Below are 15,806 nucleotides of genomic sequence, written 5' to 3'. Positions count from 1 at the left end.
TGTGTGTGTGTGTGTGTGTGTGTGTGTTTGTGTTGGTGAATGTGTGTGTGTGTTCTGCTCTCACCCTTTAATGCCAGTGATGAGGAAGACCAGGTTTCCATTTATCTTGGTACAGTTGGTGAACTTGTCTATGTTGCTGGAGTCCACAGTCTGGGCTGACTGCAGACTGGCTGTACCTATACCATCACAGGCTAAAACAGACAAGGAGATGAAGATGAAGGAGAAAAATGACTTGCTCAAAATGTCCACAGATGTTCAAGGGAAACAGGTGTTCTACTTCATTCCAACCACTTCAAAATGCATCCAGTACACTCACATGGAACAGACAGTCACAAAAGACACACAGAGATGGAGCAGTGGGTAAGCCATTGTCATACACAACCACAACCACAACACAACCACAACCACAGCACAACCACAACCACAGCACAAACACGGCACAACCACAACCACAGCACAAACACAGCACAAACACGGCACAACCACAGCACAACCACAGCACAACCACAGCACAACCACAACTACATCCAATCAACCAGATGAATATACTGGATGTGAATGGCAGTGGGATAAGGCCCAGGACAGTGCAAGATTAGGGTACCTTTTGGACAGATATCAGTGCAGGCGATGCACATCTTGATGCGGTCATTTTCTACTTCCATCTTGTTGCTGGGACAAGCCCTCACACAGGAGCTGTGGTCCACCACAAAGTTATCTGGAACAGCATACACACAGTTAACCACGGCATGTGTCGGATCACTTGCATGATAACAGACTCTATATGAAGGGACAAGTACAACTGTATGACTGACTGCCATGGAGCTATACTGTAAATGAATGTCTCCTTTATGCTTGTGAGACTTGAAGGCAGTGAACAGTAGTGAAACGTTTCCACTGCTGCTATTCTACTGAAGATGACTCATCTGATTAAAGACGTTCCTTGTCCTCTTTATCTTGTCTTACTGTTGTCTCCAGGTGAGACCGTATTTGCTCTACTGCTTTGGCTGGCATGATATCTGATAGTCTGAACTGAGGAAGGGAGAGTTTAGGGACACACAGACACATCAAATGATTGCTTTGCTCGCAGCCTCAGGTTTAGAGATGGACACCTAAATTGCATGGGTCCTTGTGGCAGGCCATCTCCAGAATACCATGGTATAGTGGCCTGGTCTACAGTAGTGCATTAGGGAATAGGGTAGAAAGGCTAGCATAGCTCCAAGTGGAAAGCCAGAGTTACAGATCAGAGCGCCTAGCGCAGTGCCTTGCAGAGTGCCGGGCACACGCCCCACTTCAAAAGACCACAAAAAGACTCCATGCTACAAAATAACGTGCTAATTATGTACTTTTCTTCTCCCTCACTCTGCACCCATTCCCCTCTCCCTCCCTCCAATCCCTGCCTGCTACCCTGCCCTCCCAGAACCCCATCCTCTTTGTCTTTGTAGGGTTGTATCTGGCATGTGAGCCAAAATAACTCCCAACAGTGTCTTGAAATCTGTACAAAACACCCACTCATCCTGGCTATTTAAATCAGCACCGAGCGGAGAGAGGAGAGGACAGGTTATTTAAATCAATGGAGGAAATGGCTTCTTTAAAGGGAAGGGAGGATGAAGGGGAGATGTGAAGAGGGTGCTAAGTAGAGATGACCAAGGAAGTTTCTTTCTGTGTTCTTCTGGGAAAAAAAGTTCAGACTTAAAAACAGGAGGGTTGAGAAATTAATCAATATCCTGAGGCCCTTGGTAGTTCATGAGCAGGACCAGCCAGCTCTGCTCAGCTAATGATGATGTTTCAAGGCCTAGGCTGTTTGAATGGTGTCCTTCTGATCTGTGGCGGTTAAGTGTTTATGGCAAGGAGAGTGTTTGTATGTCGGTGTGTGTTATATGTTCAGAATATGACAGAGCAGTTTATCTTCAGGGTATTTGGTATGTACAGTGGGATCCGAAATTATTGACACCCTTGATAAAGCAAAAATTACTGTAGAAAATAAACAATTCAAATACTGAGCTATATTGTATGCAACAAAAAAAACTATACAATTGCTCAGAGAAAGACATTTTGTTTGTTAAGTAAAACATTTCTTTCTCAAAAAGGTAGGGGTCAAAAGTTTTCAATACCAATCAATACCTCACATTGCGAGGATAACAGCACTGAGCCTTTTTCTAAATGTTTTATGAGTTGGAGAACACATTGGAAAGGATCTTAGACCATTTCTCCATACAGAATCCTTCCAGATCCTTGATATCCTTCGTCTGCGCTTACGGACTGCCCTCTTCAATTCAGACCACAGGCTTTCAATGGGTTTCAAGTCCAAACACTGAGATGGCCATTGAACAATGTTGATTTTGGGGCCTATTAACCATTTCTTTGTGGATTGTGATGTGTGCTTGGAGTTATTGCCTTGTGGCCAAGTTTCAGCCACCTGGCAGAGGCAACTGTGTTTTTGTCAAAAATGTCCTGGTTCTGGGTAAAGTTCATGATGCTGTTGACCTTAACAAGGGCCCCAGGACCAGTGGAAGAAAAACAGCCCCATAACATCAAAGATCCACCACCATATTTTACTGTAGGTATGGGATTCTTTTCTGGACATGCATTGGTGTGCATGGCCAAAGAGAACTATTTTCATATCATCCAACAGGTCATAACTTCATTTTTTGAGTTTTCCTATTATTATTTATTTTACATGTATTGAAATCAGTAACTCCCCCAAATGTACTCTGCATATTTAATGACTCTAAGACCAAGAAAATGTATTTAAAATAGATAATTGCTAATAGAAAATACATAATTGTATGTTCGTTAATGGCAAAATATGGTAATCAGACAACAATGAAATGTAAACGCCTGGAGTTTGCTAAAAGGCATTGGCACTTGGATTGGAACTGGTGCTTTAGTCAGATGACATGAAAAAAAGCTCTTTGGCCACACCAGTGGTGTTGCAAATACCATCAAAATATGTTGGGATTATTGATTATTATTATTATTATTGGGGCTATTTTGCTTCCACTGGTAAAACACATGTTTTATGTCCCGTTATTTCACAAAAGCATGTGTACTGTATGTTGTTGTGTGTGTGTCATTCCTTACGTGGGCACTTCTTGACGCAGAAGGCTCCGTAGGTGTACTTGGCTCTGGGGTTGCTTTCCAGCTGGAAGGTGGTGGGGTTGTATACATGAGGCTGGGGGCACTGGGTCACACACGCCCCGCTGTCGTTGAAGTTGGTGCAAGCCTGTAGATGAAACACACACAAGTACGTGTGCGCACACACACAAACACACATATTAGTGCTGGGTGCTCATGGAAACACAGTTAGCACATTGTGGTTTCCAGCTAAATAACAGTCCTTAAAGATTGTTTTTGTCACTGGCAGCCCTATGCTCTCCAAGCAAGCACATGATCAAGTAACTGGTATGTAGCTGTAAACACAAAGACTGTTAAACACTACACAGACTTAATGGGTGACAAATGGCACCCTATTCCCTATGTAGCACACTACCTTTGATAGGGCTTTGGTTAAAGACATAACTATATAGGGGATAGGGTGCCATTTGGAATGCAACCCCAGAGTGTTTTTCCACTCTGAAGATAGCTCAGGTGTGAATAACATGAAAACCATTGATTCAAATCCGTGTTGAAAAAGTAATATCAATAGTTAGAACTCCCGGTATCTAATTAAACAGAAAGGAGCCCAATACATCATGAAATATAACACAAACTCTGGAAATAAGTTAGATCCAGAAAGGATAAATGGATAAAGAGAGGGAGAAAGAAAGAGAGAAAGAGTGCGGGAGAGAGAGAGTAACAGCTGATTTCCTCTTCGTCTGAAGAGGAGTAACAGGGATCGGACCAAAACGCAGCGTGGTAAGTGTCCATGTTTTAATAGTATAAACTGAACACAAAATAACAAAACAGTCCCGTGTGGCACAAACACTGACACAGGAACCACTGTGCATACAAGCAACATAACATAGACAATCACCCACAATGACAAAACAGGCTACCTAAATACGGTTCCCAATCAGAGACAACGACTAACACTTGCCTCTGATTGAGAACCATATCAGGCCAAACACAGAAATAGACAAACTAGACATACAACATAGAATGCCCACTCAGATCACACCCTGACCAAACAAAACATAGAAACATACAAAGCAAACTATGGTCAGTGCGTGACAGAGAGAAAAGACAGAGAGAAAAAAATCTACACTACCGGTCAAAAGTTTTAAAACACCTGCTCATTCAAGGGTTTTTCTTTCTATTTACTAGTATCTACATTGTAGAATAATAATGAAGACAACAAAACTATGAAATAGCACATATGGAATCATGTGGTAACCAATAAAGTGTTTAAACAAATCAAATTATATTTTACATTTGAGATTCTTCAAAGTAGCCACCCTTTACCTTGATGACAGCTTTGCACATTCTTGACATTAGAGAGAGAGAGAGTAACAAAGAAAGGGAGGTGGGCACAGCACAAGGCATTGTGGGAGAAAATTTGATTTGAACGTTATCTCTCTTTCCCACAAAGAACGATGGCTGTGTCCCAAATGGCACCCTATTCCATATGTAGTGAACTATTTTTGGCTAGAGCCCTATGGGTCCTGATCAAAAGGATTGCACCACAGAGGGAATACGATGCCTTTGGGAAGTAGACAGTTTAAACAGGGAGATTCTGTGTCAGGAGCGACTTCTCTATGGAAGTATGAATAGCCTCTAATGGAAATAACCTCACATTCACACAAAATGTCACAGATAAGATAAAAGCTCTGATGTACTAAAGAAGAGAACAAGAAGAGAACAGGAAGAAATAGACTTGCTGGTCTATAATCAAAAACTCTGTCTTTGACGGTTTGAGACTGTTCACCATGGCAACAGTTGATTGAAAGGAGAGCTTTCTCTTTTGTGACGATAAGCTTTATAAAGTGTATGTATATGTGTGTGTGTGTGTGTGTGTGTGTGTGTGTGTGCGCGTGCATGAATGTCTGTGTCCACACGCAGGTGGGTGAGTGTGTGTGTGCATGCTCCTGCGTGTAACTGTGTGTACATACGAAGCAGTCCGTATCCTTGGGTCCGGAGCATCCTCCTGCACACTCGCGATGGCAGCAGTTACTGACCCAGGGTCCGAAACAGCGACCGTCACACTGCTCAGCACACACTGTTTTAGTCACTGGAGAAAGACAAAAGGGAAAGAGCATCAGAACACGATATAACAGGTTCCCATCACAGAAGCATTACTTTGACTAGAATCCAAACAAGGAAACAAGGAAACATAGTGCTTGTGGAAAACATAGCCTCCCTAAAGTTAAATCTATCATGTTGACTGTTTTCCTGCAGAATGAAGTCACACATATTGTTTATTAATCCTATGCCTGGTCACTGGGGATTCTCCATTGAACATGCATTTCAGTCCATATGACAAGGCTTCCTCTGTGTCCAGGAAACAGACCGATAGACTTCAGCTAAGGCAATATGGAGTTTAGCTGAGTAAAGAGTCTTTTGGAGAGATACCCTGCTGTTAGACTGATGTTCATATGACAGTCTGCCAGTCTGTGGTGCTGTATGGAGCTGAATTTCTATGTTTCCTGTCTGACATTGACAGTGTGATTGAAACGGCTATCAGCTATTTCTCCTGAATGTGCTGCTTCCACCGCCAGCCCTGTTCTCATTCTCCTCCAACTCCATTCACCAGTCCTGTTGATGTCTAGCCATATGGGCTTGATGAGTTGCTGATGGACTGATGGGTACGCCTGTCTGTCTGTGTGTGTGTGTGTGTGTGTGTGTGTGTGTGTGTGTGTGTGTGTGTGTGTGTGTGTGTGTGTCGTATGCCTCTGCCTCACCACCCGCCTCACAAGTTGACAGCTACAGCTGAATACAGGGTGACTTTTAACAGAGGCCGTGTTGATGCCCGAGCTGAGGTTTACCTTCCAGTGTGTGTGTGTGTGTGTGTGTGTGTGTGTGTGTGTGTGTGTGTGTGTGTGTGAATGTTGGTGAGCATGCATGGGTGTGTGCTTGCGCAATAATCAACACTTGCTATAGTGTAGCTATATGACGTTGTCAATTTATCCATTTGTGTAATTGTGCAAATGCTTGTGGAATATGTCTTGCTGAGTAGAGCACAGCACTTTGTTGTGCTGACCCTTTGGGTTGGTGGTGATACCTTGTTACAGTGAGACTGGCCCGTCTGGTCTGCCCACATTCCTCACCTCTTTTCCCTCCTCCCCGGCACATCCTCCTCCTGCCGTCCTCTACTCCTCTTCCCACTCAACCCCTCCCCTTCCTCTCCCTCTTGTCCTCCTCTCCTCACCTCACTAACGTATCATCAATGCATTCCATTACGCCTGCCATGCGCCTCTCGCCACCGTTAGTGAAATGAAATGGCCTACTTAACAAAAATACATTTTGTTTAACAAATGACCTCATCAGGAGGCGCCACACATGCACATTGACGAACGAAAGCATGCTCACACGCCACACAGCCATTGATCTATTTGCCTTAAAAATACTATCCACTTAAAAATACCAGGCAGCCACCACAAATAAAAAGTCATCAATCTCATAAAGTATGCTGAATATCTTCAATTTGAACAGGCTGCTGACAGGGGCATCCGTCACAGCGCTGAATCTTATATCAACGCTGCCTAGCTGTCTGTTTTTATAGAGCAGCAGAGGCCCATGTTTCTGGAGGGGCTCAGTCGTAGGCTCGGTGGAGACGGGGGAGAGAGTGTGCGTGTGTGTGCGTGTGTGTCTGGCTGTTCTGTAGACCAGGGAGCCTGTTTAGGCACCTGCATGTCAGGAGATAATACAGCCAGCCAGCGGTTGATATTGATGAGGGAGTTCTGTATTCAGTACTTGACGTGAGAGTGTTATACTGAGAGTCCTTTGTCTAGCAGTTTCTCACACAGCACCATAGTATGCTCCAGCCCTATCAACGGGAAATAAGGAGAAGGATAGAGGGAGAGAAGAGGGATGGAGTGAGAAGGAGGGGGATGGAGAACGAAGGAAAGGGATTGAAGGAGAAGGAGAGGGATAGAGTGAGATGAAGAGGGATGGAGAGATGGAGGAAGAGGCATGCATGGGTAGATGGAAAGATGGAAGAAGATGGATAGAATGGATAGAAGTCCCCCACATACATATTATGCGAAAATATGATGGAGGGATTCAGGGCAAAAAGAGAGCAAACACGCAGTGTTATCTTGTGAGGAGAGATGACGTGCTGTTAACTAGTCACTGGGTGAAGGAGTTCATACTGATTATCTTAATGAGATCAAGCTGCAGAGCACACAGACAGCACGCCAGGGAACACAACAGTGACAACATTAGACACAGCGAGAGAGGGAGAGAGAGAGAGAAAGAGGGAGACAGCGAGAGAGAGAGAGAGAGAGAGAGAGAGAGAGAGAGAGTCGGAGAGAGAGAGAGTGAGGGGAGAGAGAGAGAGTCGGAGAGAGAGAGAGGGAGAGAGAGAGCGAGAGAGGGTGAGAGAGATGGTGAGAGAGAGAGAGAGAGAGGGGGGGGGGGAGAGAGAGAGGAGAGAGAGAGAGAGAGAGAGAGAGAGTCGGAGAGAGAGAGAGAGGGAGAGAGAGAGAGAGAGCGAGAGAGTCGGAGAGAGAGAGAGGGAGAGAGAGAGTCGGAGAGAGAGAGAGAGAGAGTCGGAGAGAGAGAGAGTGAGGGAGAGGGAGAGTTGGAGAGAGAGAGAGGGAGAGAGAGAGAGAGAGAGAGCGAGAGAGAGTGAGAGAGATGGTGAGAGAGAGATGGAGAGAGAGAGAGAGAGAGAGAGAGAGTCGGAGAGAGAGAGAGTCGAAGAGAGAGAGAGAGAGAGAGAGAGTCGGAGAGAGAGGGAGGGAGAGAGAGGGAGAGAGAGAGAGAGTCGGAGAGAGAGAGGGGAGAGAGAGAGAGGAGAGAGAGAGAGAGAGAGTTGGAGAGAGAGAGAGAGAGAGAGAGAGAGAGAGAGAGAGAGTCAGAGAGAGAGAGAGAGAGAGAGAGAGAGAGAGAGAGAGAGAGGAGAGAGAGAGGGAGAGAGAGAGAGGAGAGAGAGAGAGAGAGAGAGAGAGAGAGAGAGAGAGAGAGAGGGAGAGAGAGAGAGAGAGAGGGAGAGAGAGAATTAATGTGATGAAAGAGAGTGTAAAATGAGAGAAAAAAAGACAGCAGATGAGGGGATGGAGGGAGAGAAATACATACAGTAAAGAGAATAGGGGAAATACATGGAACAATCTGGGTAAAAAGAGAGAATACCACAGATGGAGAGAAATGAAAGACATGTACAGTACAGTGACAGAAGCACATGGGGGCCTGGGATAGACAGACAGCCAGACAGACAGACAGGCTGAGGTAGAAGTACTCAGACAGGACATGAGAGTGATTAATTAGAGACAGAAGAGGGAACTTACAGACAGTTTGACTTCTTCCTCAACTAAACCCTAATGGTGTTTACTACAGGACTGTTACAGCACACCTCCTGTTAGAAAGGGACTGTGTGTGTGTCAAGCCCTATCTTCTTAAACATGTGCTTGTCCACGAAGGTATGGAGAGGGTACATAACACACATCCCTTCACAGCAGGAGACTAAGGCATAGTAATATACCAGACATAATATACTAGCAGTACTGTATATCTAAGAATACTAGCAGTACTGTATATCTAAGAAGCTAAACGCTGTGGTGTTATTAGCCCCATGTGGTACCGCCCTCCCGCAGACAGAGAGAGACACCCCTCTGGGCTGAGTGCTGCTGAGTGGTAGTGTGTGTGTGTGTGTGTGTGTGTGTGTGTGTGTGTGTGTGTGTGTGTGTGTGTGTGTGTGTGTGTGTGTGTGTGTGTGTGTGTGTGTGTGTGTGTGTGTGTGTGTGTGTGTGTGTGTGCATGTGCGCACATGCGTGCTTGTGTGTGCGTGAGCATTTGTGATGGTCAGTCCTATGTGCTAACCCAGGTTACCTCTCACACACCACAGCTATCTTCAGAATGGCTCACAGGTGAGGCAACAGACGGTGTGTTGTTTAACAGTTTGACTTAACGCAGGGCAGTCATTGGAGTGGGTAGCAGGGGAAATCACAGTTGTTTAAGCCTGAGGAGGCAAGGATTTAAAATCTGGCATTGTGGAGGAGGGCGAGATGGGGCATGAGCCGGAGGAGGAGACGATGGGGAAAAGAAGATAGAGAGAGAGGGAGAGGAGAGTGAGAGAGAGCGAGAGAGAGGGAAAAAAAGAGAGCGAGAGAGAGAGAGAATAGAAGAGTCTGTGGGAGGGCCACAGGGCCATAGCCAATTATGCTGGCAGTGTTAAAGTGCACTCCTGTGCTGCCTGTCTGCGTGTCGTGGGTGAGAGGCAGGGGAGAAAGAAAGCGAACGAATGAGAGAGTGAGAGAGAAAAAGAGAGAGAGAGACTGCAGGGAGGTACTCACAGGTCTGACACTGGTCCTCCTTTGGGCCCCAGCAGCGACCATTACAGGAGACGTGACACTTCTGACCTGTGGACGACAAGGGGGTAAATTATCCAGTCAAATACTTTCCATAGCAGAGATATTATGATCAAACCACCCATCTTACTAGGTCCTCTTTTAAGCACTGGCATGCTTAAGGCTATGATGATTTCAACAGTGACACTGTTCAACTCTACTGTTTTGTGTCCTTAATGCACTGTACTAGAGTTGTCTTATTAATGACTGCTGTAGGGGAGAGAGTCAGCGACAACAGCTACTAGCTACAAACTCTGCTGCTATATTAGTGCTAGCTGTGTTTTGGAGGGCTTAATTGACTGCTTGGTAATTGCAGAGTGAGGCTGGATGAGTGCTGAATGGTGTCCTCTGTCTCTGTTCCACTTCAGTTAAGAGCAATTATATTTAAGACTGACACTCTCTCTGACATCTCTAGCTCCCTTCCTCGCTCCCTCTCTTCATCCCTCCCTCTTTTCATCCATCCCTCCCACTGGGCACAGACGTCAATTCAACGTCTATTCTACATTGGTTCAACGTAATCTCATTGAAATGACGAGGAAACAACATTGATTCAACCAGTGTGTGCCCAGTGGGCTGGTACTCGCTCGGACTCCATCAACTGCCCTTTGCTACCCTTCTCTCCATCTCTCCCTCCCTCACTCAATCACTCACTCGCACTCTCACTTACTCAATAGGAATTGTAACACATGCTGTACAATAAGTCAGTAATACTGTAAATAAGTCATATCTATCAGTAAAATTGTAAAATAAGTCATATCTACCAGTAATATTGTAAAATAAGTCATATTTATCAGTAATATTGTAAAATAAGTCATATCTATCAGTACTATTGTAAAATAAGTCAGTAATATTGTAAAATAAGTCATATCTATCAGTAATATTGTAAAATAAGTCAGTAATATTGTAAATTAGTCATATCTATCAGTAATATTGTAAATAAGTCATATCTATCAGTAATATTGTAAATAAGTCATATCTATCAGTAATATTGTAAAATAAGTCAGTAATATTGTAAATAAGTCATATATATCAGTAATATTGTAAAATAAGTCATATCTATCAGTAATATTGTAAAATAAGTCATATCTATCAGTAATATTGTAAATAAGTCAGTAATATTGTAAATAAGTCATATCTACTTTTAAACTCGGACAAAACAGAGATGCTTGTTCTAGGTCCCAAGAAACAAAGAGATCTTCTGTTGAATCTGACAATCAATTTTAATGGTTGTACAGTCGTCTCAAATAAAACTGTGAAGGACCTCGGCGTTACTCTGGACCCTGATCTCTCTTTTGAAGAACATATCAAGACTGTTTCAAGGACAGCTTTTTTCCATCTATGTAACATTGCAAAAATCAGAAACTTTCTGTCCAAAAATGATGCAGAAAAATTAATCCATGCTTTTGTCACTTCTAGGTTAGACTACTGCAATGCTCTACTTTCCGGCTACCCGGATAAAGCACTAAATAAACTTCAGTTAGTACTAAATACGGCTGCTAGAATCCTGACTAGAACCAAAATATTTGATCATATTACTCCAGTGCTAGCCTCCCTACACTGGCTTCCTGTCAAGGCAAGGGCTGATTTCAAGGTTTTACTGCTAACCTACAAAGCATTACATGGGCTTGCTCCTACCTATCTCTGATTTGGTCCTGCCGTACATACCTACACGTATGCTACGGTCACAAGACGCAGGCCTCCTAATTGTCCCTAGAATTTCTAAGCAAACAGCTGGAGGCAGGGCTTTCTCCTATAGAGCTCAATTTTTATGGAATGGTCTGCCTACCCATGTGAGAGACACAAACTCAGTCAAAACCTTTAAGTCTTTACTGAAGACTCATCTCTTCAGTGGGTCATATGATTGAGTGTAGTCTGGCCCAGGTGTGTGAAGGTGAACGGAAAGGCTCTGGAGCAACGAACCGCCCTTGCTGTCTCTGCCTGGCCGGTTCCCCTCTTTCCACTGGGATTCTTTGCCTCTAACCCTATTACAGGGTCACTGGCTTACTAGGGCTCTTTCATACCGTCCCTTGAGTGGGTTGAGTCACTGATGTGATCTTCCTGTCTGGGTTGGCGCCCCCCCCTTGGGTTGTGCCGTGGCGGAGATCTTTGTGGGCTATACTCGGCCTTGTCTCAGGATGGTAAGTTGGTGGTTGAAGATATCCCTCTAGTGATGTGGGGGCTGTGCTTTGGCAAAGTGGGTGGGGTTATATCCTTCCTGTTTGGCCCTGTCCGGGGGTGTCATCGGATGGGGCCACAGTGTCTCCTGACCCCTCCTGTCTCAGCCTCCAGTATTTATGCTGCAGTAGTTTACGTGTCGGGGGGCTAGGGTCAGTTTGTTATATCTGGAGTACTTCTCCTGTCCTATCCGGTGTCCTGTGTGAATTTAAGTATGCTCTCTCTAATTCTCTCTTTCTCTCTTTCTTTCTCTCTCTCGGAGGACCTGAACCCTAGGAACATGCCTCAGGACTACCTGACATGATGACTCCTTGCTGTCCCCAGTCCACCTGGCCGTGCTGCTGCTCCAGTTTCAACTGTTCTGCCTGTGATTATTATTATTCGACCATGCTGGTCATTTATGAACATTTGAACATCTTGGCCACGTTCTTTTATAATCTCCACCCGGCACAGCCAGAAGAGGACTGGCCACCCCACATAGCCTGGTTCCTCTCTAGGTTTCTTCCTAGGTTTTGGCCTTTCTAGGGAGTTTTCCCTAGCCACCGTGCTTCTACACCTGCATTGCTTGCTGTTTGGGGTTTTAGGCTGGGTTTCTGTACAGCACTTTGAGATATCAGCTGATGTACGAAGGGCTACATAAATAAATACAATTTATTTAGATGTTTTGATATCTATCAGTAATATTGTAAACAAGTCATATCTGTCAGTAATATTGTAAAATAAGTCATATCTATCAGTAATATTGTAAAATAAGTCAGTAATATTGTAAAATAAGTAATATATATCAGTAATATTGTAAAATAAGTCATACCTATCAGTAATATTGTAAAATAAGTCATACCTATCAGTAATATTGTAAAATAAGTCATATCTATCAGTAATATTGTAAAATAAGTCAGTAATATTGTAAAATAAGTCAGTAAGTTTGTAAGAATAAGTCATATCTATCAGTAATATTGTAAAATAAGTCAGTAATATTGTAAAATAAGTCATATTTATCAGTAATATTGTAAAATAAGTCAGTAAGTTTGTCAAATAAGTCATATCTATCAGTAATATTGTAAAATAAGTCAGTAATATTGCAAAGTAAGTCATATCTATCAGTAATATTGTAAAATAAGTCAGTAAGATTGTAAAATAAGTCAGTAATATTGTAAAATAAGTCATATCTATCAGTAATATTGTAAAATAAGTAATATCTGTCAGTAATATTGTAAAATAAGTCAGTAATATTGTAAAATAAGTCATATCTATCAGTAATATGAACCACTTCACTGTCTTTTGATCAGGTTTCTCCTCTCTGGGCGACAAACTGAACCATGAAAGCCTCTTCTGCCACACCTCCCTCTCTCTCACTCTTTCCCTCCCTCTTTGATGTCGTTCAAGGTTAGCATAAAAACACCAGTCACTAGAAGCTGATCAGGAGAGGAGACATGGTAATGGGGTAAGCTGGGGAGCTGGAGATAAAGACATGTCTATCTGTAACATATATGTATACCTGAGCCCACACAGAGTTGTATATGATGTCATAACCAGGCTTTAGTGTCCAAGGTCTTACTATCTACATTCTAATTCCCCTTGACCTTCAGTACAACTATCACACTCTTTCTCTCCGCATCATAATGTTTCACTACTGAAGGTTAAAATGTCGAAACGAAATGACTTTACAACTTTCTGTGTTATGGGTTTGGCTATGAGAGCTAGAGAGGCTTATACGTGGATTGATAGGGAGTCGATTTCAAATTCCTTTGTTGTTTTGAAGAGCCAATAAAAACAGAAAAAAAACCTGGAGTTGCCCCAAGAATAGAGGAGATTATAGTCTAAAGATGGATTACAAGTTTCCAGACCCCCTTTGATCTTTAGTAGGATGTGTAGTGTCTGCACTGTTTGTATGTGTGTGTGTGTGTGTGTGTGTGTGTGTGTGTGTGTGTGTGTGTGTGTGTGTGTGTGTGTGTGTGTACGTGCGTAAATCAGATTATCAAAAGTATTGAGTGAGACCAATGAAGAGAATGCAATATAAATGGATGATGCTGACATATCATCAATGCTGTGAGCTGGTGTTTGAAGGTTGGCAGATCCAGAGGTTGTTCTAGGACAGCTAGTCATTAATAACAAATAAAAACATACAATAAATAAAGAATAAACCAAAAGCAACAGATATATCACCAACCAATGACAAAACCACTCCATAAAACATGAGGGAACTATAGAGCAAGGGTTACAAACAAACTTGTGGGACAATGAGAGAAAATCAGGTCAGAAGAGCAATAACATAAGGCGACATAAACCCCCCACTGCTACCCCCACCCTGACTCCCTTTGTCAGATTAGGCTGATGGCATGTTTGTGCCATAAAAAAAAAATCATAATAATAATTCTGTTCACTTGTCTTCTCTTTGATTACAGAAAGGCATTACTGAGAGATTATGCATTTCTTGGAACTGTTGTTTTACGGATTCAGGTTACTAAGTGTATCCCGAATGGCACCCTATCACCTTTATAGTGTACTACTTCCCATAGAGCTGTGGTCAAAAGTAGTGCACTACAGTGTATAGGAAAAAGTTTCCATTTGGGACATATAATAAGTGATTGCTTTTCTGGCTGTTGACACTTCTTGTGTAGCCACTTCTCGGTTAATATGGTACATCTGTGATGTCATTTCATTAGGGTCACAGTTGAGCAAGGTATATTTTGTAGGCCCTTAGATGTGACATGTTGAGATATTATGATCTTAATTCTGTTCATGGCAGCCTTGTCCTATATGCGTCTGTCTACATGTGTTAATAACATAGTTTGACTCTCTCCATTGTCGTGAAAGCTATAAAGGTAAATTGGTGAAATAATTTATTTGTGTATGAGAACGTGGCTGGATGGATAGACATTTCCTCTTTTGTTGGTGAGTTACTATGATATTGGTGGTCATAGTCTGGCTCTTCTTATTCTTGTAAAAGACATCCAGGCTACATATAAAAGTGTTAAGAAAATGAGTCTACGTTTTCCATTGGTGAGCTACTCACATGTAACACTGCTATTGGTTGGCACAACCAGAGGGCTGACGCGGGCGTTCTTGACGATGTCTTGCCAGTGGATGGTGTCTGCGTGGCACAGGAACTTATTCTGGTCGACATAGACACCACCCTGTAGGATCTCTGTAGGATAGGAGAAAATACAGAGAAACACATCAGGACAAAGTACTGACGCACACACACACACACACAGATATGCGACCTGTTTCAGAAAGCTGGGTGTATAACGGACGTCACTACTTTACAGGAGAGGCATTTCATCTAAATGAATTTTTTGTTGTTGCAGTAATGCCATTTCGAACATGTTAACGTTCATGTGCCGTAATAACAAACTGGTTTGTCATCTATAAGTATAAATAAAGTGTGAAATCACAAAGCTGTTTAGACACAAAGAAAGTACAGAATCTTGCCTAGAGGAACAGCTAAAGGAGTCCTCAGCCCTGAGTACAATATCGCTCTATCAGCCAGACAGACATGATAGATGTGGCTTTCGGCCAGACAGACATGATAGATGTGGCTTTCGGCCAGACAGACATGATAGATGTGGCTTTCGGCCAGACAGACATGATAGATGTGGCTTTCGGCCAGACAGACATGATAGATGTGGCTTTCGGCCAGACAGACAGACCTTGTCTTATTGGTGATATTAACCGTCATCTAGTTTTGTTGTTGTTTTTCCTCTCTTCTCCTCCATAGATTGGAGACTCATACCAGCAGACACACACAAACATGCTCAAACACATATATGCACGCACGCACATATGCTCACACACACACACAAACACAGGAAATAATTACGTTACCCCCCCCACGATACCAAATCCATCCAGCCTGGATTTAAACCCTCAGCCAGTCAGGGAAAGACAACACTAACACGTTTGTAATTTCATATTTCATCATGGGAGGGAGGAGAGGATGAGATATCCAAAATGGCACCCTATTCCCTATATAGTGCACTACATTTGACCAGGGCCCTGGGCACTTCTAATATGGATTATATTGTCAACCTCGGATCAGAGAGTTTACTGGGGCTGGGGGAGACCAACCCCCTCTCTTCACCCTCACTAACCTCCATCCCTCAGTGCACTATGGTGCACAGAGGGCAGCCCTGATTATTCTCATCTTGGGAATTCTCAGAGATAATTTTATATATATTTTTACCA

General features: G+C 43.2%; 1 protein-coding gene across 1 annotated transcript in view; it reads right to left on the bottom strand.

Moving 5' to 3' along the window:
• LOC112238881 (receptor tyrosine-protein kinase erbB-4-like) overlaps window positions 1-15,806 on the bottom strand; it is a 499,848-nt gene that overhangs the window by 144,903 nt on the left and 339,139 nt on the right. The window contains exons 4-9 of the mRNA XM_042320089.1: window positions 14,635-14,766; window positions 9,390-9,455; window positions 5,049-5,167; window positions 3,082-3,223; window positions 602-715; window positions 65-191 (exon numbers count right to left, since the gene is read on the bottom strand). Coding sequence (XP_042176023.1) covers window positions 65-191; window positions 602-715; window positions 3,082-3,223; window positions 5,049-5,167; window positions 9,390-9,455; window positions 14,635-14,766 — 700 coding nt within the window. The remainder of the gene's footprint in view (window positions 1-64; window positions 192-601; window positions 716-3,081; window positions 3,224-5,048; window positions 5,168-9,389; window positions 9,456-14,634; window positions 14,767-15,806) is intronic.

Source organism: Oncorhynchus tshawytscha, linkage group LG03 (genome assembly GCF_018296145.1).
Source record: "Oncorhynchus tshawytscha isolate Ot180627B linkage group LG03, Otsh_v2.0, whole genome shotgun sequence".
NCBI classification, from domain to species: domain Eukaryota; kingdom Metazoa; phylum Chordata; class Actinopteri; order Salmoniformes; family Salmonidae; genus Oncorhynchus; species Oncorhynchus tshawytscha.
The sequence above is the reverse complement of the archived record's forward strand: the minus strand, read 5'-3'. Positions and strand labels throughout refer to the sequence as shown.